Source organism: Delphinapterus leucas, chromosome 6 (genome assembly GCF_059928025.1).
Source record: "Delphinapterus leucas isolate spDelLeu-1000000601 "Yukka" chromosome 6, BTC_Dleu_Yukka2, whole genome shotgun sequence".
NCBI lineage: Eukaryota > Metazoa > Chordata > Mammalia > Artiodactyla > Monodontidae > Delphinapterus > Delphinapterus leucas.
Genome location: NC_143134.1, coordinates 87,986,161 through 88,010,249, shown reverse-complemented (window position 1 = coordinate 88,010,249; position 24,089 = coordinate 87,986,161). Strand labels below are relative to the sequence as shown.

At 39.2% G+C, this 24,089-nt stretch overlaps 1 protein-coding gene across 15 annotated transcripts in view; it reads right to left on the bottom strand.

Annotated features, from left to right (window-relative positions):
* Positions 1-24,089, bottom strand: part of UNC13B (unc-13 homolog B) — a 217,056-nt gene that overhangs the window by 93,877 nt on the left and 99,090 nt on the right. For 10 of the 15 annotated variants that reach the window (XR_016393585.1, XM_089913356.1, XM_089913350.1 and 7 more), the window contains exons 8-9: positions 17,671-17,706; positions 13,079-13,313 (exon numbers count right to left, since the gene is read on the bottom strand). The exons of 2 other annotated variants lie outside the window; for them this stretch is intronic. Coding sequence is in view for 12 of the 13 variants with exons in the window: in XM_089913356.1 (XP_089769482.1) it covers positions 13,079-13,313; positions 17,671-17,706 (271 nt within the window). In the remaining variant the exon portion in view is untranslated. Of the gene's footprint in view, position 1; positions 10,527-13,078; positions 13,314-17,670; positions 17,707-24,089 lie in introns of those variants that run through there. 3 more of the 15 variants (XM_089913349.1, XM_089913362.1, XM_022600084.3) reach the window with 3 other exon arrangements.

The following is a 24,089-nucleotide window of genomic DNA, read 5'->3' as shown; positions in this document are numbered from 1 at the left end:
AGAATAAGAAGAAGACACATCAGTAAATACATACAAACTAAGGACCAGAACGAAGTAATGGATAAATCCAGGAAATAATGATTCTATCAGTGGCAAGGATCACAAACAGGAGGTTCCTGGGAAGAGAGGACCAAAGTTCACAATCTAGAAGAACTAGTCTCTGTTCAGCAAAATCACAACAGGAAAAATAACACAACATGCTGGGTTCTCCAATAGCACTTAACCTCAACCCTGCAGTTGACTTTGAAGAATTCTTTATCTTAACATGCTATTTTGTAAGTAGGATTAAGAATTATTAAAATAGTCTGTTTATGCCTAAAATTCTCTACTCGGACTTCTTAAAAAACTTGTCCTGGCTGTGATTAAAGTTTTCTAATTTCCACAGAATAAAATGGATGGATGAACTCTACTCCCTTTTTCTACTACCTATTAAATTGAGATCCCCTTTTCTTCCTCTCCAATTGTAAATGTAAATGTGTGTTCCTCAGAATGAGCAAAGGAGAGTGAACATGTTCCTTCAATTATCTCTCAGCCATCTGTATGAGGTAATGGAAGCCACTGGGAAATGGAGGCTAGGACCAAGAAATTCCTCAGGGGAATGGTCTCATCAACATGGATGTTACAGTGGTATCCCTGGCAGCACAGCGAGTGTCCCAAAGATGAACCTGCCCATCTATAACTAAGTTGCTCTCAGGACATGGCTCAGTTTTGGGCAAAGTGGACACAGTCCAACTCCAAGATCTGAGTCAGGGCCATATTAATGCATTTCTGTACCTGAAGAGAGGCCAGCCTAACCCTCTCTCAACCACCTGAATTCCCATACCCAGAAAGGAAATTTGTTCCCCTGGTATAAGAGGCAGCAGCTATAGCAAATGTGGCAGTGAATCGTGACCAGAAAGAATACTATTCAAAGTTACTCCCTTAAGCCGTATACTGAATTTGGGGGATTCAGTCCTATTCAAAATGGAGGGACTTGGGGATGATCTATCAATACAAGATCTATCCTAGCCCATTTGGATAGTTCCATCCCAAGTCAGAGGCCCTTCGTTTTACTTCTGGTATTCTGCTGGAAAGCCTCCGTGCAAAAGGACAAGGAATTTCCTTGCCAAAGAGTCAAGCTTTAACTAAAGGGCTTATGTTTACTCTTGGCCAAATGAAGATAAATCATTATTGTTTTCCAGTGATATTTTCCCTATGATTCCTCCCAATTATCTGGTATTTCCAGGCTGATTTATGATTCTCCATCCCATGCAGGATAGGTACCAAGCCACTGTTCTGAGTAGTTCCCAGCACACATATACACATGAACATGTGTGCGCACATACTCACATAACCTCCAAAGTACTTGACCAGCCTCTTTAGACTGGTTTGGGCCAGCGTTCAAGGCAGCATTCTTAAAATGCCCTGTATGGTGCTTCTTCTTAGGGGAAATAATAGTATCCTTTGCAGGTGGACCCTGCACAATGACCCAGACTGAATAACTACAGCAAACGATAGCCCTGAGCTCCTGTGAGACTGTACTGAAAGCACTTATCAGACACCAGTCTCATGGGTAGTAAAATGCAGAGACTGGAAGAAGCTGTGCAAATCCATATGGAATATATATAGTATAGATTATTCCAAGCCATCCTTTGCATTTTGTATTTTACTTAATACCCTCATTGCCACTGGAGAAAGCATCTTAGAAGACTTGGAAAAGCAAAGCAAAGTAGGTCTCTCCTAGCTATTACAGATATAAGTGCCAAAGGTCCAAGGAAGCATTCTAGCCTATCATGTGGTTGTAATTAATATATGCCACTCAGTGACTTGCTGCCTCTTCTTGCCCTCCCTCCTCCATTCTGCATTATTCAAGGCAGAGCAAACCAGAGTGAGTAAATCTCACGACCTAGTCTTCCCTTTAAGCAGGAAGCTCCTTGTTCCAATAAATGAATTACATTTGGCAGAGAGAAGAGAAGATGACAATATCCACCTATTATTTCTTCTTACTTAACCCCTAATTAACATGAAGCTCAGGTGCTGGGAAAGACACAGGAAGGATAAAAAGCAGGCTATGATTAAGCTACCACTAAGTCACGGCATCATAAATGGTCAATTCTTTAAAATCATTTATGATGCTTTAGTTGAGAACAGGCCTTTTGCTGGTCTTTGGTTCCTTGATGTCATGTAGGGCAACTGGCTGCTGTACATTTGAATCAGAGTCAATGCTAGCAGGCGCTGTCTCCTCTTCATGTGTTTCTGGCTGGTGAAGTAGCTCAGAGACAGTGCAGTGTTCTTCCTCATGACTCTCTGAAGGACAGGTGGGGTCAGAGAGGTTATCTTTGGTACCCCCGTGTTCTCCAGATGCTGGGATTTCCTGATGGTTTTCCACTTCTCCAGGCCCTGAAAGCTCATGAGCACATATACTTGGCCTGGTCTCCAGCTGCCCAGAGGTCCCAGAGGGCTGAGTCAAAACCTTAGCTGGCTCAGCACTGGCCCCAGACACTTGAGAAGACTCCAAAGTTTTGTCAGCCTCACTGAATTTAAGGTCCTGATCACTGCTGATAACCAAAACTGGAGAGGAGGATTCTGCAGGCATTTGTTCAGGGTCCCATTTGTTCTGTTTCGGCAACGCGAATGAAAGATCCAGCTTCTTTCCAAACCTTAGTTTTGAATCACTTGCCACTGCACTACTCCCTTTCCCCTCATTACCTCCCTCAAATAGAGTTGACAACTTCTTAAAACTGGACATTAAACCAGTCTCTGCTGCTCTATTGCCAGAGGAGGAAGGCGAGGAAAAGAAAGAGCTCAGTGGTTTCCGATAGTCAGTAGCAGAGGATGGGAAATGGAGTTTTGGCCAATTGATCATGTTTGGGATTTCAAAATGAGGACTTGGCTGCTCCGTTTCCTTGGGGACTGCAGGTTGACCTTTCTGGGCATCAAGTATCCCATAGTTTTCTTTGGCAGAAAGCACAGGTTCCTCCAACGGACAGTGAGAAAGGTACCCTTGGGTTTCCAGTGTGGCACTCTGGCCAACCCTTGCCTCACTGAACACTGTAGTATTGGTTTCTAGTGAATTGGTTGCCTGTAGCTCTAAGAAGTCTTGGTTTGTGGAGGCAGATTGCATATCTGGCTCTGGCTCAAGAGGAAGAGGTAGGTGAATTGGAGGAGGAAGCTCTTTGGCAATCCAGGTAGGTTCTGTATGCAACTGTGCTGGCAATGAGATATGCTCTGCTTCCAATGATGCCTCTGTGTCTGTACCCTGCAACATCCCCATGTCTCCTTCATCACTCAGAGACAATACTCCTTGCCCAGTATCGTCCCCTGAGACAGAAGATGCAGCCTCAATTGTTTCAGAACGTTGGGGTTCTGGAATATTGTCAGGAATATTATTGTTTTCCATTTCAGTTGTTAGGTTAGGATCATCCGTCAAGGTCTCCGAGTCTGACTTTGCACTAACCACAGTCATTCTACAGTCACTGACTATAGCTTCTGAATTGATTGCTCCAAAGGTAGCTTCTTTCCACAAATTTTCGGGAGGTACTGATTCTTCAGTATGTCTGGAACCACCATTTTGAAGCAATGCAGTAACTGGAATAGATGATTCTTGTTTGTGTGTCTCTGGTTTGGGACTTTTAAAAAGTCCAAATAACTCACCTTTGAGAGGCTGAGATGATGCACCAGAATAAAAAGAGAAAAATGAGTTTTTCTTTGGAGGTTTAGGAGAAGAGAAAAGTCCAGAGAAAGTTTTAGGAGGTTCAATTAAGGACCCAGAGAAAGATTTCACTTTGGTCACAAACCCTGAAAGCATTTCTACTGAAGAGTCCAACACTGATTTGTCTTCCACTTTATCTGCATCTTGACTCTGGAGGTGATCTGTACATCCTGGCTCCACGGAGGAAGAAGCTGGCTCCAGGATCTGCGTTAAGACCTCATCAGGGGCCTTTTCTAAGGGCAAGTTCAGTGGGTCACTAGTAAATCTTTCAGTTTGGTGGTAGGTAGTACATGTGTCAAAATGGTTGAGCTTTTCAACCAAATGGCTATCGTGTGAAAAAGAGCTGGCTGGTGAGTCACTCAGAAAGGCTTCCTGTATGAAAGCCTCTTCTTCATGGGGAGATACCTCAAGGGTCTCTGGACCAATGAGCAGTGTTTCAGACTGTGCCTGAAATTGTGGTGAATGAGGAACAATGTCTTTTTGTGACTGACTTACCTGGAAATCTTTTAAAGATGTCCCTGGTCCATTACTGGAACCTAGTTTTCCTGGATAGTCATTTTCTACATTGAGCTCATCTGCAAGGGAGATAACCTTAGTGGTGTTGCTAATGGAAACACAAGGAGCCATTTGCTGTTCATGAACTACCTCCTGGACTATGCTACCTCTACTGTCATTAGAATCTTCTCTAGTCATTGTATCACTCATGTCTACAAAAACACTTGGCTTCTTACAGGGCTGGGAAGTCACTGGAGCAACAGCGGAAAGGCTGTGTTTTTCCCCAGGAGTCTGCTGCTTTTCATCCAAAAAGGACAAGTTGAAGAAACTGAAAGAGCTATTAAGAGAGGCATGCTTCTTGCTGCCTGAGTTAGCAGTGGAAAAAAAGGAAGGAAGTGTGAATAGCCCTTCTCCTTGAGATGTGGTTCTTGGTAGAGTAGTAAAGGCTCTGTTCTCAGATTTTTCGGATCCAGTCAGGAAAGAAAATATACTCTTTCTGGTTGGTAATTCTGGTTGGGATGGAGATGTTGTGGCAGTTGAAAAACTCTGGTCTTTGTCAGAAAAATGATCTTGTTCATTTGAATTTCTTCTGCTCAGAATATCTAATGATATTTTATCACTTCTTGGAACTTCTGTCACTGTAGACACACCACTAGTCTCTACTGAAGAATCTCTGGAGGATTCTTTGAGACAACCTGTTGAGAAGGATGAATTTGGTGACTGGTGGAGTTGGTGGTCTCTGGAGGGTGCCTCTTCGTCAGTCAAATGATCACCCTGGATCTCCCTAATTGATGGTTCCTTTAGCTCACTGTCATCAATAGTAGTCTGCTTGTTCAGATTTCTAACTCGAACCTTCCCTTTAGAGGAAACTGGTGCAGCAGGAAAGTTCCCAACATCCTGTTTAGTTAGATGTGCAGGATTAGGACTTGACTTGACCTCATCCTTATTAGTCATTGAAGAAACAGACATATTTTCAGTTGTCTGTTTAGGAGATACATTGGTTTTAAAGAAATCCCCAAGGGAACCAAAAACACTTGAAACACCAGGAGATTCATTCTTTTCCTGAGATGATATCTTTCTATTTTTATCACCATTCTTTTCTAAATTTGGTGATCCTTCTTTATTCACCTGGGTTTTAAAGAAGTTCAAAAATCGAGATTCCTGTTTCTCGTGTGCTACTGCACTTACTGAAGAGTCTTCTCCCCGACCAAAGAGTTTCAGTGCACTTTTAAATAATGTTCTCTCAGACTCTTTGGAAGACTGGTCCTGAGGAGGCTCACAATTCTTGCATTCATTCCTACTAAACTGTGATACGAGAGGAATTGAAACACAATCAGCTGTAATCATCTTGTCGTCTTCTATATCTGATTGAGCCTGAGAAGTTGTTTGGTTTACCTGGAAAACAGATTTTAACAAACTTTGTTTTTTCACATGAACGCTTTTATTTAAAGGGAATTCTTTCTTCATATTTTTAGTAAATTCTGGTCGCTGAACATTGGATACCATTTGTCTCTCTGAATTCTTCTTGAGAAGACTTTCTTCCTCATTTTGGGAGTTACTCTCTAGTTGCTTACTCAAGATTAATGACTGAAGACCATCATTTGTGATCTCTGCTAAGTTTGACTGCTGATCTATTTTCTGCATGGCTGAAGACTCTAAGGATTCATTCTTATCAAAATTCAAAGTACTTCCAGTTGAAGCACCCAAAGCAGAAAATGACGAAGTCACTTTGTTCAATGATGACATCTCTTCTGTTTGCTGTGGGATGTTAGTCTTATTTTCAGGATGAATCAAAGAGGCAGCTTCTTCAGAAGAAGAGTGGATCCACTGGAAACTGGAAAGGTTAACTGATGAATCCTTCGCTAGAGTCTGATTCTTATCTCCCTTTATAATTTGATTTTTATTTAAGACATGATTACCAATCATTTGGGGCTGATTTCTGAAATCCAATGTACACTCAGAGTCTTCAGAACCACCCAGCCTTTCTTTAAAAGATACAAAATCTCCTTTTGACTTTTGAGGAGTATAGCCTGAAAAATCTAATGGTTGATCCCTTTGGCCATAACTTGACTTTTCAAGTACTTGTGAAAACATTCCTAAATTTAGATACATTGGTCCCTCACTTCTTGGCAAAACTACAGATAAATCAAGAGGGTCATCAATTGGTTCCTCTTCAACATACCACAGTAATTCGTCTTCCCTGTCAAGTACTTTAAAACTGTAAGCAGGAATAGTGCTATCATCTAATGTAATACTTGATAGATCATTTGTCTGTAAGTCACAATTCAAATACTCTTCATAAGAACAATCAGGTATAAATAAATATGCATACTGCCCAGTAGAATCAGTAAGGAAAGAATAGATATATTGACCATCGTGGAACATAAAATATCCATAATCTCCATCCTCTGATGGCCACCACACTCCATTTTCAAGACATGACAACCATTCCTGGTATTCATAACCAACACTTGAATAAACAAAATTTTCATCCATTCTTAATGAGTCTAGATCAACTACGGGGCATGTACTCTTCTCATAACCTGAAGAACAACTTAAGTCAATGGGCAATTCTTCTAGTGCCTTCTTAGTCTCATTAATTGCAAGATAACAAGAATTTCCATATAATGAGTTAGCTGCCCACATATCACCTCGCAATAAGTAAGCTTCATTAAATGCTAACTGGTTGAATGATTCATGTGGTAAGTCACACCAAACGACACTGTTTAGATTTGTTCTCCACTCCAAGATATTTGCATTTTGATCTTTTTGGCAAAAGTTTATTGCTGGATTTTCTGAGTCAGGCCACAAGAAAACATCGGCTGATGGAAATGTATTTTGATTCAACATATAATAAACTGGCTGAAGTTTTCTGGAATTTTTAGAGAAATCTTTTATATCAGAATCCCATTCATAAGAGAAAGGATTGTTCATCTCTTCAAAAGCCTGATAGTGGTTTGATTGACTAAGAATGTTAGTATTTAGCATAGGTGAATTTAACTTGTTAGAATTTTCATGTAGTTTTGCCTCAAGAGCATGGTGTGGTGTCTGCCTCTTGGCCAAAGATTTCTCTAATAGGTCCTGCTGAGCAGTTGGAGTGCAGTGAAGTACACTGTTCTCAGAAGAGGGGAAATTCTTTTCACTTTGCTGGTTTTTCCATGTAGGAGGGCAATAATGGTTATCAACCCAAGCATCAGATAATGATATGTTTTCTTTAGGTAAAGATAAGCAGCTTTTTATGAAGCCAGAAATTTCCTGTTTTTCATGGTTCCTCTGGTTCTCAAAAGTCACACATGAAGTAACAGGGATCTCATCCAAGGATAAATACTTTTTTCCATTCAAACCCTTTAGGTCACCTAAAGACATGGACTTTGCTTCATCTGGCTTACAATCAGTCATACTGCTATTTGATATCAAGTTAAATATTCCAGAGAATAAGCTCAGTGTATTATTCCTGTGAGGAGAGTCATCTTTCTTCACATTTAATTCTTGTTGACTAGACAAGTTTTCAAGAGAAGAAAACCTGTTAAACAGGCCAGAAAGGAGGCCTCCTTGGGTTCTTTTCTTGGAAGCTTTATCTACAAGTTTGTCATCACTCATTTCATCAACCAAGGTGGGTTTCAAAATGGTAGAAGTAAACGCTAATGAAGAGTCTGGTACTGTTGAGGATGTCACGTGTGTAAAATTCTTACTTTCTCCTAAAGAATCTGAAGGTATATGCTCTTTGGACACAACTCCAGGAATGTTTAAGGTATCTCTTTCACAGTTCTCTATTGCTGTGTGGTCACTTGAGTGTAATTCCTCTATACTCCCAAATTTCCCAAGATCATTATTAATATTTGGAGCCGAATCAGACTTTATTTTATTAAGTGTGACATCTTCAGGAGTATTTATTTGGTCACTCTTATTAGATGTCTTTATATCACCAAATTTCCCTAGATTACTATGAATATTTGGAACTGAACTAGATTTTATTGAACTAAGTTTGGCATTTGCATGGCAGTTTCTTTGGATCTCTTCATCAGTGGTTACTGCTGAGCCATGAAAACTCTGGTCATTGACAGTTTTATGGCTGTCAGTGAAAGAAAATTTAAACAAAGGGAGCATGCTTCCTTTCTCTCTTACATCCTGCTGCTTTTCAGAATGACTAAGAACTTTGAAAATTGGAATATCTAATTTTCCACTAAAGGAAAAGGAATGCCCACCTTTCTTAGGGCCCCTTTCCCACCCATCTTCCTCCAACTGGTGAATTTTCATAGAGTCTGACAAAGTCTCCTTTGAATAGGTCTCAGGAGAAGTGAGCAAAAACTGGCTAAAGGATTTTCTGAGTGGCTCAAGGAAATCATCATCACCAGTAATTTTGTCCCCCTCTAATGGCTTTGAAGATGGCTCTTTATTTGCAGTTCTGCTGTCAGCTTCACAATGATGTCCTAAAGTATCTTTGGCACATATTTTTCGTTGATCTGGTAACAGAGACAGATCTGTACAGGGTTCTCTTTCCAACGGACTCGCAACATCATCTTTCTTATTTGCAGAATGAGCTAAGTTAGAATGTTCAATGGCTGCTTGGGAAGACAACAAATCCTCACTTAGGGGCATTTGGTAGTGAGGAGTTTCTCTATCACTCCTATCCAAAGTGACAATGCTACTGTCATTGCCAAGGGTATCTTCCCTTTGATTTGACTCCGAACCACACGCAACAAAGTTTTCCTTTCTCGTTGGCTTGCTCTGGTCATTATCTTTTTTGGTTTCACCCTTTTCCAAAAAGATTTTTAATGGATTTAGCATGCTGCAAACAGACTTTATAACTGAACTCTGACTCTGTGAAGCAGAGTCCCTTCCAATAGTTTCTGTTGGATCCTGAAAGTTTAAACTTCCAGTTTTACTGTCCATGTGCTCATTTTCAGAGGTTTTGTCATGTTTGCCAACGTCCTTATTGTCAACTGTTTGAGAAGATAATGGAGATGGAGATTGTATGAAAAGATCCTTCTCTGATACTGACTTGGCTCTGGGTCTAGATGGCAAATTAATCGCCTCTGTCTGATTAAGAGTTTCTGTTTTCTCTGGAACTAAATAAACCAGCTTTTCCACAGAGGTTGTTAGATGCTTTGTGCCTGAACCCACCTTTTCTGTGAGTGAACTGAATAAAGAACCAACAGCACATTTTACTCCATTCAGCTCACGGAAAGAGATGGCTTTGTCCTTGTCATTCTTGACAATGTTTAAAGATGGTATTTGATCCCCTGGCATTTTCTGTTCTGCATTATTAACAGTACTATTGTGTTTAAGTGTTTTTTTAGTTTTTGAAAGGGAGCCAAATCTATTAATCTCCTCTTCCTTCTCTGCTAAATATTCTGACACTGTTTCTACCAAACACTGAAGCTCATCCATTGTATCAATATAGTCCTCCTTGGGTTCCTCAATAGAGGAAGGGGTCATCTCTTCCATGGGGCACCCAGACAGATTTCCAAGTGTGTCTGTAGCACAATTCATCCTTTGTGATGTGAATGCAGGATTTGCTCCATAATATTCTTCTGGATAACCTCCAATATGATGGACATTGGATGGATGGCATGTTGGTGACAGTAAATCTTCCTGCTTATCAGAAACGGGGGAACCCAGAAGTTCATCAGAAGTACTGCTGGCAGAATCTTCAAGAATATCTAATGGAGTGAAATTAGTGACATGCTGGTTTAAGCCAGATGCCTTTTCACAGTCCTTAGAACAACCAGGAAGATCATAATCATGACTTTCCAAGTTAGTGGTCCACATGCCACTCTTAACCACAAATCCATTTTTGTAGGGATGCAAAACTGGGTACTTTTGTTCCTTCAAAACTGGGTAATTTTGTTCCTTCTTCTCAACGTGGCAAAGGTCACAATTTTCAGTGTTAGGATATGTACTTTTCAAGTTAGTCTTAGTTCCTGATTTATCTTCATATTGGCTTTTTTCACTGTCTTCAAAATGACTATATAAGGGTGTCTTTTTCCTTCTCCTATCTATTGTATCATATTTCTGAGGATATCTAGAGAAAGTAGATGTTTCAAACTTAAGGTCATAATTAAAGGCAGTAGAGAATTCTGTCTCTTGGCTTTGAGAAGGTATCTTTTTCCAATTCTTATACTTTGGTTGTATTTGTTGGCTGTAATATTTATCAGTTTTTGAAAGAGTTCTCACTTCTTTTACCCCTTTGTCCTTTAAGTTTATGTTACTGTTTTCTAGAGCTTCTTGTGACATCTTCCCCTCTATCTCCTCATATATACCTTCTTGCTCTTCATAGTCAACATCAGAGAAATATGAAATAATCCTAATTTTGTCATTTTGAACCTGTAAGCCTTGTCTGATGTAGAGATAAAAATGGAAGAATAGTAAGGCAAGAAAAAAAGGAAAAACAGGGAAAAGGAAGAAAAATTATAAGATTTAGTACATATTCAATGAGAAAACTAAAATTAATAAAATTATCAATTTGATAAAACCATTCAGACTGAAAAGACAAGATAAGGAAATCCACATATTCTTAAATCAGTATTATAGCAATGTAGTCAAAAAGTTTTTCCACATTAGAAAAAGAATACCTATAACAACTTTAAAATACTTCACTTGCTACCATTAACTATTTAGGATCCTTTTGTTTTCTAAGAAAGAAAGAAACAAACAAAATGAACATATTCCATCAATATTTAGAATATATTTACAATGCCAAAGTTTAGAACTGTTATGTATTCCATGAAAATATATCAAGGGATTTCAAGAAATCTAAATTTGTTGATGAATTTGGATCTGAAAAGCCGCCAAGCTGTTAACTTGCTGAAGGTTGTATTTTAGGCAGTACAGCCAAGAATATAGTCAAACATACTACTTTTAAAAAGAAAAATATGTATAAAAGATAATAAAAATAATCTTTGACTACCATAAGTCAAACCCTGTTATAGTACCACAAAGAGAAAATTATTTAAAGCATCATAATTTGTCGTTTGTGAAATCTAAAGGCTATATGTATTGAGGATCACAGTGAAAAGAAAATCTTTCCCTATACTGATTACAGAATCAGAAGCTACACGCCCAACTTAAGTCAGTGAATACAGAAGACAGCCAACCTTACTTTCACTGAAGTTAGAGACTGCCTATTTCCTGGGTACTGAGGTGGGGGTGGAGAGAGGGCCTGCAGACTCGGAGCTTGTCAGCTCAATGTGTTCTTTTATAGATCTAACAGCCATTAGCATTTATTTAGGAAACAGAAACAACATCAAAGGGGTCACTTAGTCACTAAAAATCGTCAAGAGTGAGAAACAGAATACTGACACAATCTCAGGTATCATCCCAGAGACCCTTAATTACAAAAAGAAAGGTAACTTTACATTGGCGAAATCTAGTATGTATACCAGATTAACCAAGAGATCAAACTAAACATCAACAATAATGAGACAAGGTAAAATGTGACTGCTGAGGCACTGTGAAGGAAACATCTATGCAGTGTTTTTTGCCAAAAATGTTTAACCTGATTCTAAACATGAAAAAACAATCAGATCAAACCAAATTAAGAGGCATTCTCAAAACTGGTTGGGACTCTTCAAAAAATGTTAGTGCCTCAAAAGACAAAAAGAAAAAAAAAAAAGTATTGGAATTTTGTTAGGTTATAGGAGACTACAGAAACAGGGAAATTACATGTAATGTACCATAATCCTTAATTGGATCCTGCATCAAAAAGGAAAAAATATATATAAAGAACATTATTGGGACAACTGGAAAAATTTAAATATGGTCTATATGTTAAATAATATCATTGTATTGTCAAATTTCTTGAGTGTGATCATAATATTAAGGTTATGTAAGAGAAAGTCCTCTTTCTTAGGAGTTACATGCAGAAGTACCTCCTGGTAAAGTAACATGGTATCTGCAACTTACTTTCAAATGGTTCAGAAAAAAATAATGTATGTGTGGGACTTCCCTGGAGGTCCAGTGGTTAGGACTCTGTGCTTTCACTGCTGAGGGCCCAGGTTCAAGCCCTGGTTGGGGAACTAAGATCCCACAAGCTACGTAATGCAGCCAAAAAAAGAAAATGTGTGTGTATATAAACATATATTAGAGAGAATGAGATAAAGTAAATGTAACAGAATGTTAATACAACTGGCAAATCTAGGCAACACGAATATGTGTGTTCACTGTACCGTTTCTCTAAATTTTAAGTCTGATTTTTTTTAAAGTTGGGTGAAGAGTAGGGAGCATATATGTATGTATTTGCTTTTATACTCATAAATATATGATGATGGTCTACGGAAGGGTAATAAGAAACAAGGGTGGTAAGAGAACTAGGAGACAGGAAGGTGATGCAGTAGAGGGGACAACAGGTGTGGGTGGGAAATTCCTTGCTGTATAGTACGTAGCACACCTTAATATATTTTTACATGTAAATGTTTTATGTATTTAAGAAATTAATAAAAATGTTTTTTTCTTAAGTCCAGCAAAAGTACTGAATCTGCTATAGTGAGATCATATTGGTTTTCTTCTGAAGTTCCCAGGGAAATATTTAGGTAGGAAGAATTATCCAAGCATGTAACATCTGTGAATTTCTTTTTTTAATCTTGGTGAAAGGTGTATCAAAATCACTGGCTGGGCAGAGAGGTGAGCAGGTTTTTTTCAGCCATCCACCCCAAGTGGGTCTACCCTCACCTGATGATCATAAAGAAAATTCTTACTGATGGATATGCATAAATGTGAACATATGGAAGAGGAAAAAATAAGACAGAATCTACATAAAATGGCTGCAGGTTGATCCACCATACTGCTATATTTCCTCTGTCACCTCAGGTTAAGGTACCCAAATCCCTGATGTCAGTTGCATCCTAGGACCTGCATACTAGGAAGAGAAAGTGCTTTGTTCCCAATACCCACCTGAGGGCCCGCCGCTCTGGATAATCGAGGTCATAACTTTGCACAGAGTCATTGCAAGAGTCCCGGGAACTGCCCTGAAGCAGCAGCTGCTGTGGCAATCGCGCAGGCACAGGGAATTGGTGCACAGAAGCATTGGGCTGGGAAGTCGTATGGTAAAGAGGTGGGATGCTATTGCTGGCCTCACTGCGATAGTCACTATCTCGGTCATCAACGGCACTATCAGGATCTTCAAAAGCTGTGGAATAAGCACAGTCAGTCAAAGCACCCCAGCTTTACTTAGTTCTTCAGAATTTTTTTCTGCTTCTAACTGATGTAGCCACAAGCTTGGATCTTGAGAACAAGAGCAAGCTGAGCTGCACATGAGCCCAGTGACCTCAAGTCATGCAAAAAACTGTCTCAATATCCACAAGGCTCTCTCCTTATCGAATGAGATAAGACATTTGGTTTAATTTTAGTGCTGATTCTTAGAGGAGTTCCAAGTTGCCTTTTCCCAATGCAGAATTCTCTGGAATTCTGCTTCTCTAGGCTATCATAACCCTTGTAAAAATCTGCTTTTAAATGTCTTAAATAGATTCTGCCCCTGTACTATTATCAAAACGGGGCAAAAGGGGGAGAAACAGTTTTTCCATCTCTTAGAAAAGAGAAATTTTTGTTTAAAGTTAGCATGGTGTTTTCAGACTCTAAAAACACATGGTTGAATCAAATAAGCAGGTCCACCATCGGAAGCTGGTCCAAGAAATCAGGAAGGTCAAAGCCAAGACTTAGAAGTCAAGTTAAAAGTTCTAGATGCAGCTGAGGACAGCAGCAGTCTTACTGTCTTGCTGCAACATTGGGTTTTTCTAATAATTTCTGTCGAGCACCCACACCCTGGGCTCAGAATTCCCATCCCAAGCCTGGGCTGAAGAAGAGGAAAACGTGCACTGTCAATGGGGTCTTACGGACAATGCAGCCTAGTTTATCCAACAGCAGTGACTACAATTTCATAGAATTATTTCTGCTTTTCAGGCCAGCACCTGACTAGCTACAGTTTTTTCTTGATGTTAGCTAAAATGACCACAGTTACAAATCCTGCTCCAAGCAAAAGTAAAAATATGCAATACTGTGCTTGGAAAGGGAGTTCAACCTAATAGTGTGTTGTAGTTTATTTTATATAGAAGCCATTTCTGATACCATATCCATATGTGTATAATTAATAAGGTCCCATATGTTCTTTCTTGCCAAGTTTCTATTAGGCTCACAATAAGGAAAAGGAACATTCACCATCCAAAATGGAGATACTTTTAGCAGATGATGGACTCCTCATATTAGGAATTTTAAAAAAATCTTGGTAGCAATGTGGACAGTGGAAGCCTCCTAATGACCATAAATTAGGCTTTTACAAGTAGGAGATAAGAACATACATTGACACAGTGGAAACAGAAAAGAGTTAATGAACTAGAAAAAAAAAATCCAGACAGAAATAATACAACCTGGGGACAAACGGAAGGTAATAGGGAAATGACCCCTTGGCTTCTACATCAGACAACTTGGTAGATAATCCCACTAAAAGAGACAGGGAACACACAACATGTGGGTTCCAGACAGCACTTGGGGTTACAGCTGGGAGTAGGGGTAAGAAGATCTTACAAGCTTTTCCCACTTGAGTTTAAGGCAACATGTGAAGATGAGAAAAGAAGAGAATGATCAGAACTCCAGGGGAAAAAAATCAGTATGAGAAAGAGGCTAAGCTTCAAATGGTCAGGAACAATACCAATCAAACATAGGGGGTGCAAAGTATTCTGATTACAAAGCACTCTGATCACACATTAGGAAAGAGAGACTTTGGAGGTACTGATTTTAGACCTTGATGTATTTGCTGTTCTGAAGACTAGAAAGGATCAAGGGACAAAAACCAGTATGCCATTCAGACTTAGTTCTTTCTGAACTCACGGAAGGAGTAAGTGTGAAGAAGTCAGCGCTGGATTATTCATGCATACAGATGAGGGGGCAGAGGCAACAAAAGAGACAAAGCCAAAAGTCTATTTAAACTCTGGTAGGAGAATATGCTATTAGTTTATAATCTAGAGAACCAAGATTTAGTCTCCAAAGAAGCAGCAGTGATAGACAATCCTATTACTTATGAGTCCAGAAGAGGGTAGCTCAGCCAGAGGTAGGAGCCCAGGATCCAGAGCCAGAAACTACCTGGATAGACCCTTAGTTTCTCACTGCATCTGACCTACTACTCCTTAATAATGCTCTGCTTTATTCTGTTAAGCTAAGGGGAGGAATATTCCAAAAATTCCTAAAGGCTGACACATTTCCACACTGAAGGAATAAAGGGCAAATACTAAGAAATAAAGTGTCAGGACTTCCCTGGTGGTGCAGTGGTTGAGAATACGCCTGCTAATGCAGCGGACATGGGTTTGAGCTCTGGTCCGGGAAGATCCCACATGCCTCGGAGCAACTAAGCCCGTGCACCACAACTACTGAGCCTGCGCTCTAGAGCCTGCGAGCCACAACTACTGAGCCTGTGTGCCACAACTGCTGAAGCCCGCACACCTAGAGCCCGTGCTCCACAACAAGAGAAGCCACCACAATGAGGGGCCTGTGCACTGCAGCGAAGAAGCCCCCGCTTGCTGCAACTAGAGAAAGCCCACGTGCAGCAACGAAGACCCAACGCAGCCAAAAATAAATAAATTTATTTTTAAAAAAAGAAACAAAGTGCCTGTGGAAAGAAGAGGCCAGCAGTAGAAGAAAAGAGAGTATGAAAAGTAGGAGGGGACAGGAAAAAGGAAATACAAGGAAGTGAGGTGAGACAAAGGACATGAGCAGAAAAAGGGTAGGTCAAGGGCAACAGCCAGCTTTTCTCCCCCTATACCATCCCTAGTTTCCTCATAAAGTAAATCTCCTAGCACCACCAAAGCTGATTAGAAACTAAAGAGGCAAATTAAGGAAAAGCCTTGAATGAAAGAATTGTACTTTCAGTGTAGCAGCGACAGTCTCTTACTGGCTCTACACTCTACCCCACAGTAGTATTTCACCTAGAACGGAAAACTTCTGGCTTCACTGAGAAAGAGACACTGAGTATAGGTTTGGTTACTCAGCTTAAGGTGGACTTGTGAGCTAGTTTGAGGGCAAAATTTGAAAAGTCCCTTGAAATTAAAAGGCTGGGAAAATTTACTCATTCAAATATTTATTGAATACCTACCAGTGAAGGCTAAACAACACAGAAGGCTCAGCATATAGAGTCAGTCTAATAGGACAGAGAAAATATGGATACAAATACAAGGATGTATCTATCATGAGAATAGTACTAACCAAATGCTGTATGAGTTGATGGTCAGGTCATTTCCTGTTAGGGTGAACAGGGAAATCATTATGGAAGATATGACTCTGAAAGACTGGAGGGTTTTCAATAGGTGAAGATGGGGGGTGGGGGAATACCTTCTAGAATCTGGACAAAAGCAATGGCATGAGTAAAGGCCTGATGGTGGAAAGGCTATATATACTTTGGCAAAACATTTTGTAGCTCATTTAGCAGGTACATGAAAGGACAGGGACGGGAATGAGAGAAAATAAACCTGGAAGAGTAGGATGGGGAAAGTAATTTAATCTGGGGCAAACATGGGCCCCAGGCAGAAAACAGGCACTCAAACAAAACAGAATGAAATACTGAACAACAAGGTTCTCTAGTATGTGGTGCTCCTGGATTAAGTCCCCATCTTTAAATCCAGAATACAGGGAGAATTTTCAGAGAAGGAAACAGGATTCAAACCTTTTTTTTCTTTTTTCATGGCTTACTTTTTTCTATTTGAAAACCTTAAGTTATCTGAGCTCTATTAGGCTGCCTTTGAGTAGTTTCCTGGTGCAAATACCCAGGATTCAGATGACAGAAAGTACATACCCCATGAGAAATTCTAGTGACAGGACAAAATTTGGCCTCTCTTAGTATCTATTGGATATCTAATCACTGGGACTCAATCAACCCACCCACCTCCCCTGTCAGATAGGTAACACACAGTAATGTCAGCCTAGGGCTGTGAATCTTGTTGGAAAGAACTAGATGCCCACTCTCTAAGCTCAAAGTTGAATAAAGTTGGGCTTCAGCCTAGCTGGACTGCTCCAAGGAAAGTCAAACCACGTCCTCAGCCTCTTGTTCACGTCACAAAACCAATGACCCCTCCTAGGATGAACCTTCTCCTTCTAGTCACTGCACTCCTTAGCTAAGAGACCAAAGGAGAGAGTTTCCTCCAAAAGGTAGCTGACGGTACTACTTGGCTCTGGGGAAGAAAAATCAGGAGATCCTGTGAGGATTATAACTGAAACTTTGGTTTGAAATGAAATTTCTCTCTCTCTCTCTCTCTCTCTCTCTCTCTCTCACACACACACACACACACACACACACACACACACACACACACAGTCTTCAGGAAACCAGCCTGAAAGGATATAACTTCCCACTGCAGGTAACTGTCTCCTGAGATTCAAGTAGGGGAAGAGGAGGGAATGGAATTATATATGCTTATATGCATGAATATCCAGCTTCATAGTCAGAGGGAGTATGTTAAAGGGTATGATCAAGAAAATTATAAGGTATTCAAATTCTTACGTACTCTGTTGGTCTCCCCAGCCCAAATAGGTCCAGTGACCTAAGAAAACCACAAGTGGTAGCAAAGAAGAAGAGCGATAGAGACAATTTTAGGACAAATTCAAAGAACATTTTCCATCCCACCAATTATTATATACCTTACCTTACTTGAGCCTACCCTACTTGTATTCCATTTATTTCTCATAACATGTAGAGGGCATATGCCTTCTACCAAGCAAAGTACTCTTGCTCTCTGCAATTCACTATATAGAGAATAACAAAAAACTACTGCTTCCGGGGACTTGGGCGCTCAGAGATAGCCACTTTTTTCTGAATTGCCTATAAGTTTTTAAATAAAATCCATTAAAACACAGAAGCTTTGACAGAAGAAAACTGAAAACAATTCCTACTCATTTTTCAAGATTAAAAAATTAAAAATATTAATTAAATTTAAATCCTATCCCACAGCCGAACTGAATTTGAGGCAACTAATGTGACAAGGAAATCACTAAAAATGGGCCTTTATCCCAAGGAACAAGGAATAATGTGGCTTCATAGTTAAGAATATGGATACAGAAATCAAAGCTAAGTTCTTCTGGCTCTGCCATGTACTAGCTATAAGATCTTGAAAAGGTCATTATAGATGTTTCCTCATCTGTAATTTGAGAATGATAATAATATGAGTCTCATTGGTTTCTGTAAGGATTACAAGAGAAAATCCATGTAAAGTACTTAGCACAGTCCCCAGAAAATAGTAAGCAATTTGCACTTCTTGTTGTTTTGTGATGTTGCCAGATTTTTGCTTGCCTTATAGGTTCCTAACAAATAGGTAGCAGGAAGATCAGCACACTCCAACAGTTGTAATGCCAGCTGAAGGATCAACAACGTCTGGGTTAAAAAGTGCTCAGAGTTCTGAGGGTGCAGCTACCTTAATTAAATGTTTGCCCTAAGACGCAAAATTCTGGAAGCACTGAATGATGCCAACACAGGCTGGTTTCACTACCTGAGTTAACTCCTAATCCTGGGGAAATGGGATTACAAATCAGTCACAGGCTGTGTAACTACACAGGGAGAGTTTTCTTCCTATGTACTTACCTTTATCCTACCACCTATGTTTCTTTCTTCTCATGTTAGTTTAGTGTGCAATTTTTAAATTTTTAATAATTTATTTAACTTTCTAACCATGGAGTGGAGGATAAAAATTCTCCTAGGCTATAGTGCAGTTGCCATAGCAACCATTAGAGGGTAATTATAAATAATAAAATAAAAATAAAAATAATCACATAGAACTTCAAAATACACCTATCAAGCTAGATGGCTTCAGGCAAGTGACAATGCTGCGTCTCACTGAAACTCTGGGCCCAAAGAGCACTCTCTTTGCATTACACAGCCTCATTCTTGAACGCCCAACAGCACTGCATAGCAGTTTCTTGTACATAGTAGGTGTTCAATAAATATCTCTTGTATGAATAAATCAAACGAATAATCTGATCCCATCTACTGGGTCCATCCCTAAACCATGAACATAACAACAGTTATGCTCTCTAACTAGTTCCCTATTCTCACTTCAGCCTGGTACCACTGTAAGAGAAATAACACCAGTTTAATTAAGCCAAGTTTCCTTCCTCACCCCAAAAAAGCACTAAAACATATCAGTAGTCAGTAGAACAATTACTGTGGATAGTTACGTTTTGCTAGGCATAAGAACCAAGAAAAGGAGGGCGGAAATGTTCCAGGAAAAGAAATTATACATTCAAAGGCCCATTCAGTGAACTGAAAATAGTTCCAGCGTATCTGAATGAGAAGCTGCAGGGTTATGGAAGAACCTGATCAAAGTGAGTCTTAAGTACATGTATGTTTAGAAATTTAGTAATGTTAGGAGTTTGTAATTACCTGGAGGATAATACAGAGCTATCACAGCTTTTAAGCAGGGGAGAGACAGGATCAGATTTGTCATTTTAGAAAGAGAATGGTGGTACAGTGTGGCCACTAGTTGGTACAGTAGGTAGACTGAAGATGTGTCAGGGAGGCTAGTAAGAGGCTATTGCACTGACCTAATGATGGCTTGAACTAGGGAAGTAGCAGAGGGAGCAGAGAAAAGTAGATACATTCATAAGATACGTTGGAGGTAAAGTCAATACGGTTTGATAAGTAACTGAATGTGGAAAGTGAGGAAAATAAAGCCTAGATAATATTGCCCAGGTTTTAACTTGAGCTACTGGGTGGATATGACATCATTCATTAAAAGAAATACAAAAGAAGGGAAGGTTCAAAGCGGTGATGATGAATTTAATGTTAGATGTATTTATCGGCTTTGTGGTAACTATGAGACATCTCAAATGACTATGTCTGGTAGACAGCTGGATATATGAGAAAAGAGATGTGGAGCAGAAGACTTGGATGTTTTCAGAACACAAGCTCCCATGAGGACAGGAATTTTTCTTCTTTGTTCCTTGCTATATCCTTAGTGCCTAAACAGTGCCTGGTACAAAGCAGAATCTCAACAAATATTTGTAACTGAATAGATAAAAATTAAATAAAAACAGTGAGGTAGAGACTATAGGATAAGAAAAAGACTGTATATAGGAGAAGGGGGGAAGCTATAGAACAGCCACATTTAAAAAGCAGACAGACAAAAAAAAGAACTGACAATATAGTGTTGGGGAGGCTATGGAGCATCTAGAACTCTCATACGTGGCTGGCAAGAATGCAAAGTGGTAGGCCTCTTTGGAAAATAATCTGGGCATTTCTTATGAAGTTATACACACACCATACAATCCAGCAATCCCCTTCCTATATATTTACCCAAAAGAAATAAAAACATGTTCATACAAAATCCTATATACAAATGTTTACAGTTGCTTAATTCATATTCACTAAAAATTGGAAACAGAAGTATCCTTCAACTGATGAATAGGTAAACAAACCGTGGTACATCCATACAGTAGAGTACTACTCAGGAATAAAAAGGAATAAACTAGTGACACATGTAGATGAGTCCCAAATGCATTATGATAAGTGAAACAAGCCAGACTCAAAGCTACATGCTATATAATTCCACTTATATGACTTTCTGGAAAAGGCAAAACTTAGGGACAGAAAACAGATTAGTGGTTGTCACAGGCCAAGAATGGGAGAGGTTGACTACAAAGGGTTTAAGGGAATTTTTAGGGTTGATGGAGCTGCTCTATATCTTGAGTGTGGTTACGGTTACATGACTGTATGTGTTTGACAAAATTCATAGGACTGTACACTAAAAGGGAGAATTTTACTATATGTAAATTATACATTAATAAATCTGACTTTTAAAAAAAGGAAGAGTCCACAAAGGAGTCTGCAAAGAAGCTGGAGAGGAAGAAAACCATGGCATTGTGGTCCCTGGAGTTAGGAAAACAAGGTTTCAAGGAAGGAGTGAGTGGTTAACAAGTAGCAGTGCTACAGAGCAGTCAAAATAAAACTGAGAAAGTCCTACTGAATTTAGAAACAAAAAAGTTACGCATCATTTTTAAGACAAATTTTAACGAATGAAAGCTAGAGCACAGTCTGTTCAGAAGCAAATGGAAGCACACGCAGTGGAAAATGGAGACATCAAGACATTCTACAATTCATGCAGTAAAACGTTCAACGTAAGCAAGGTGGAGGGTATTACTTATCACAGGACATCAAAAAGGTAGTAATCAGAGAAAAGATACTGGCCAAACGAGCTGCAGAAAAACCTCCAAGTACATTAAGAGCGTATTAGAAAACCAGTAACATTCTCAAACTGGGCATTCACACGTATCAAATGAGTGTCAAACTGGAAATTTTAATGAACAGGCTAATGTTTCCTACCTCCCTGGAGCTTCAAACCTCTTCAAGCTCACATACTTAACAAATGAATAACCAATTACCCTCTAGTTCAGTGTCACCTTATGCTAAGAGAAAGGCTGTCTAGAAAACTAGAGCCTCTACTGGCAATGACATTTTATTTACAGTGTTATCAGCTCTCTTCAGATATATTAGCATACCAAGTATACGACAAGTCCAAAACCTAGGAACTCTGGATACTTCAAAACTATTCCGAAAATTCCTCTCTACTTTATCTCCCGTGTCCAATCTGTCAACAAGCTTAGTAATTAAGTCTATTTAAGTCTCCTTCCTACTGTCCCTTCCTCATAGGTTTTACTCTCCTTATCAAAGAACTTATTACCTCATGCCTGAATTATTACAGATTTTTGATTGGACTTAAGACCTTCTAATCTCTGTCCCATTCAATCTACTTAGCAGACTGCAACAAGACGAATTTTCCTAAATCCAGCCTCTAATCACATCATTACCCTTTTAACAACTTACAACTCTTTATAAAGGTGTATATTTATCTCCCTGGCTTTCAAACCCCTCTATAATTTGATATCAAATAAATACCAAACCTCACTGTTAACCAGTACCGCAAAACAAAGTTTTTGTTATGACAAACAGGTTGTCATAGTTCCTATGCTTGCCATACTCAGGAGGTGGAGAGATGAATAAGCCCAATTTCTCCTATCTGTCCCCCAACTTCTGAAGCTGGAATATCCTTCACTTCTATTCCTTCTTGGTGTAATGGAAATGGTTTGAGCTTTGGAACCAAATAAACCTAAATTCAAAGCCATCTCTTACTAGTTGTGTAACCTTAGGCTGGTTAACTTCTCTACACTTCTCTTCGTCATCTATAAAGAGTGAAGAGTAATACCACTTACCTCTCAGATTTGCATAAGCATTGAAAAATCACAGCATTTAATTACCATGTTCTAGACAAATGGTAATTACTCAATAAATATTCCCTATCCTCCCTTATATAACTGGAATTCATTCATAAGTTCCACTTAAACAACTCTCCTTAAACAATGAGCAACGACTCTAGTACAGTGTCTCTATTAACAATCAAAATAAGAACCATCCGTCTCTTTCTTAAAAGCTAAACATACACCAACCCATATGATCCAGCCGTTCCACTCCTAGGTATTTAACCAAGAGAAGTGAAAACACATGATCATGTGAATGTTCATATTAATTATAATAACTGGAAAAAACCCAAATGCCTATCAACAAGTGAATGGATAAACAAAACGTGGTATACCCATATAATAGAACACTACTCAATAAAAAGACACAAATTACTGATACATTCAACAAAATGGAAGAATCTCAAATCCTTCTGCTGAGTGAAGGAAGCTAGACACAAAGGACTGCATGGTGTATGTTTCTATTTTATATAAAACTCTAGGAAACAAAATTTAATCTATAGTGATAGAAAGCCTATCAGTGGTTGCCTGAAGCCAGGGGTTGGGAGAAGGATGAATGCAAAGAGCATAAGGAAATGTTTAGAGGTAATGGAAATGTTCTGTATTTTGATCATGGTGGTAGTTTCACTGGTATATACATCTATCAAAACCAACCAAAATGTACACTTCAAATGGGTGAATCTTTTGCATGTATATTATATCTCAACAAAGTTGATTTTTTAAAAACACCTGCCTTAGAATTTGATTCATTTTATTGCTTGCCTTAGTCCTATGCATCCCATCCCTAGCCTAGGTTGTAAGTTCCCTGAGTGGAAGATCCAATCTTATACTCCCTTTATGGTCCTTCCAATGCTCGGCACAGAAATCCTATACTTGAAGAAGTTAACAACTGAATAAAAGCAGGTTCTTCTTAATCTTAGAAAGCAGTGTCTTTAAATTTTAAGAAGAATTACTTGAGCCTCTTGTTTAAAATGTAGATTCCTAAACCATACTCCCATAGATTCTAATTCAAAATGCCTGGAGTGGCTTGGGCATCTACATTTGTTGTTGTTGTATCTGCCTTTTCAATAAGCAACTAATGCCAAATCATTCTTGAATTACATTTTGAAAAACACAGCTACAGGATTTGCTATATGAAAAAAGCCAGTCTCTCAAACAGAAGCACAGTGCTCCTGCGCTGATGGAAGGAGGGGACAGCCGGATGAGCTATCCTACTGAGCTTGGAGACCAGCTCACTGCGATCATACAGGGAAATGAAACAATTCTAGCAGGTCCAGGATCCAATTAAAAATGAATCCTCTTTCCAGTAAGGCAAAGGTTCTGCACTTATCCGTGTTGACTAGGCTACAGCAACACAGGCTTCTGCCTATTTCATCCTGTTTCTAGTGGAAAATGTAAGAAATCAGAAATAGTCACATTAAAAAAATAAGGTCCATAAGTATCAAACAAAACACCCCCAAACAACTATTACATCACCAATTAATAGTCCAGTGATGGTCAATTTTTCTATGACAATGAAATGACAGGAGATTTCAGCCCTAGACTTGAAGTGAACAGCCATCTGTCTAGAATAGCAGTGACAGGACTCACCTATCAATTACTAAATTGTAGTAATTACCAGGTAGCTCACAAAGGACAATAAAGTCAAACATTAGAAATTATTCCCTTCCTTTTTCGAGAC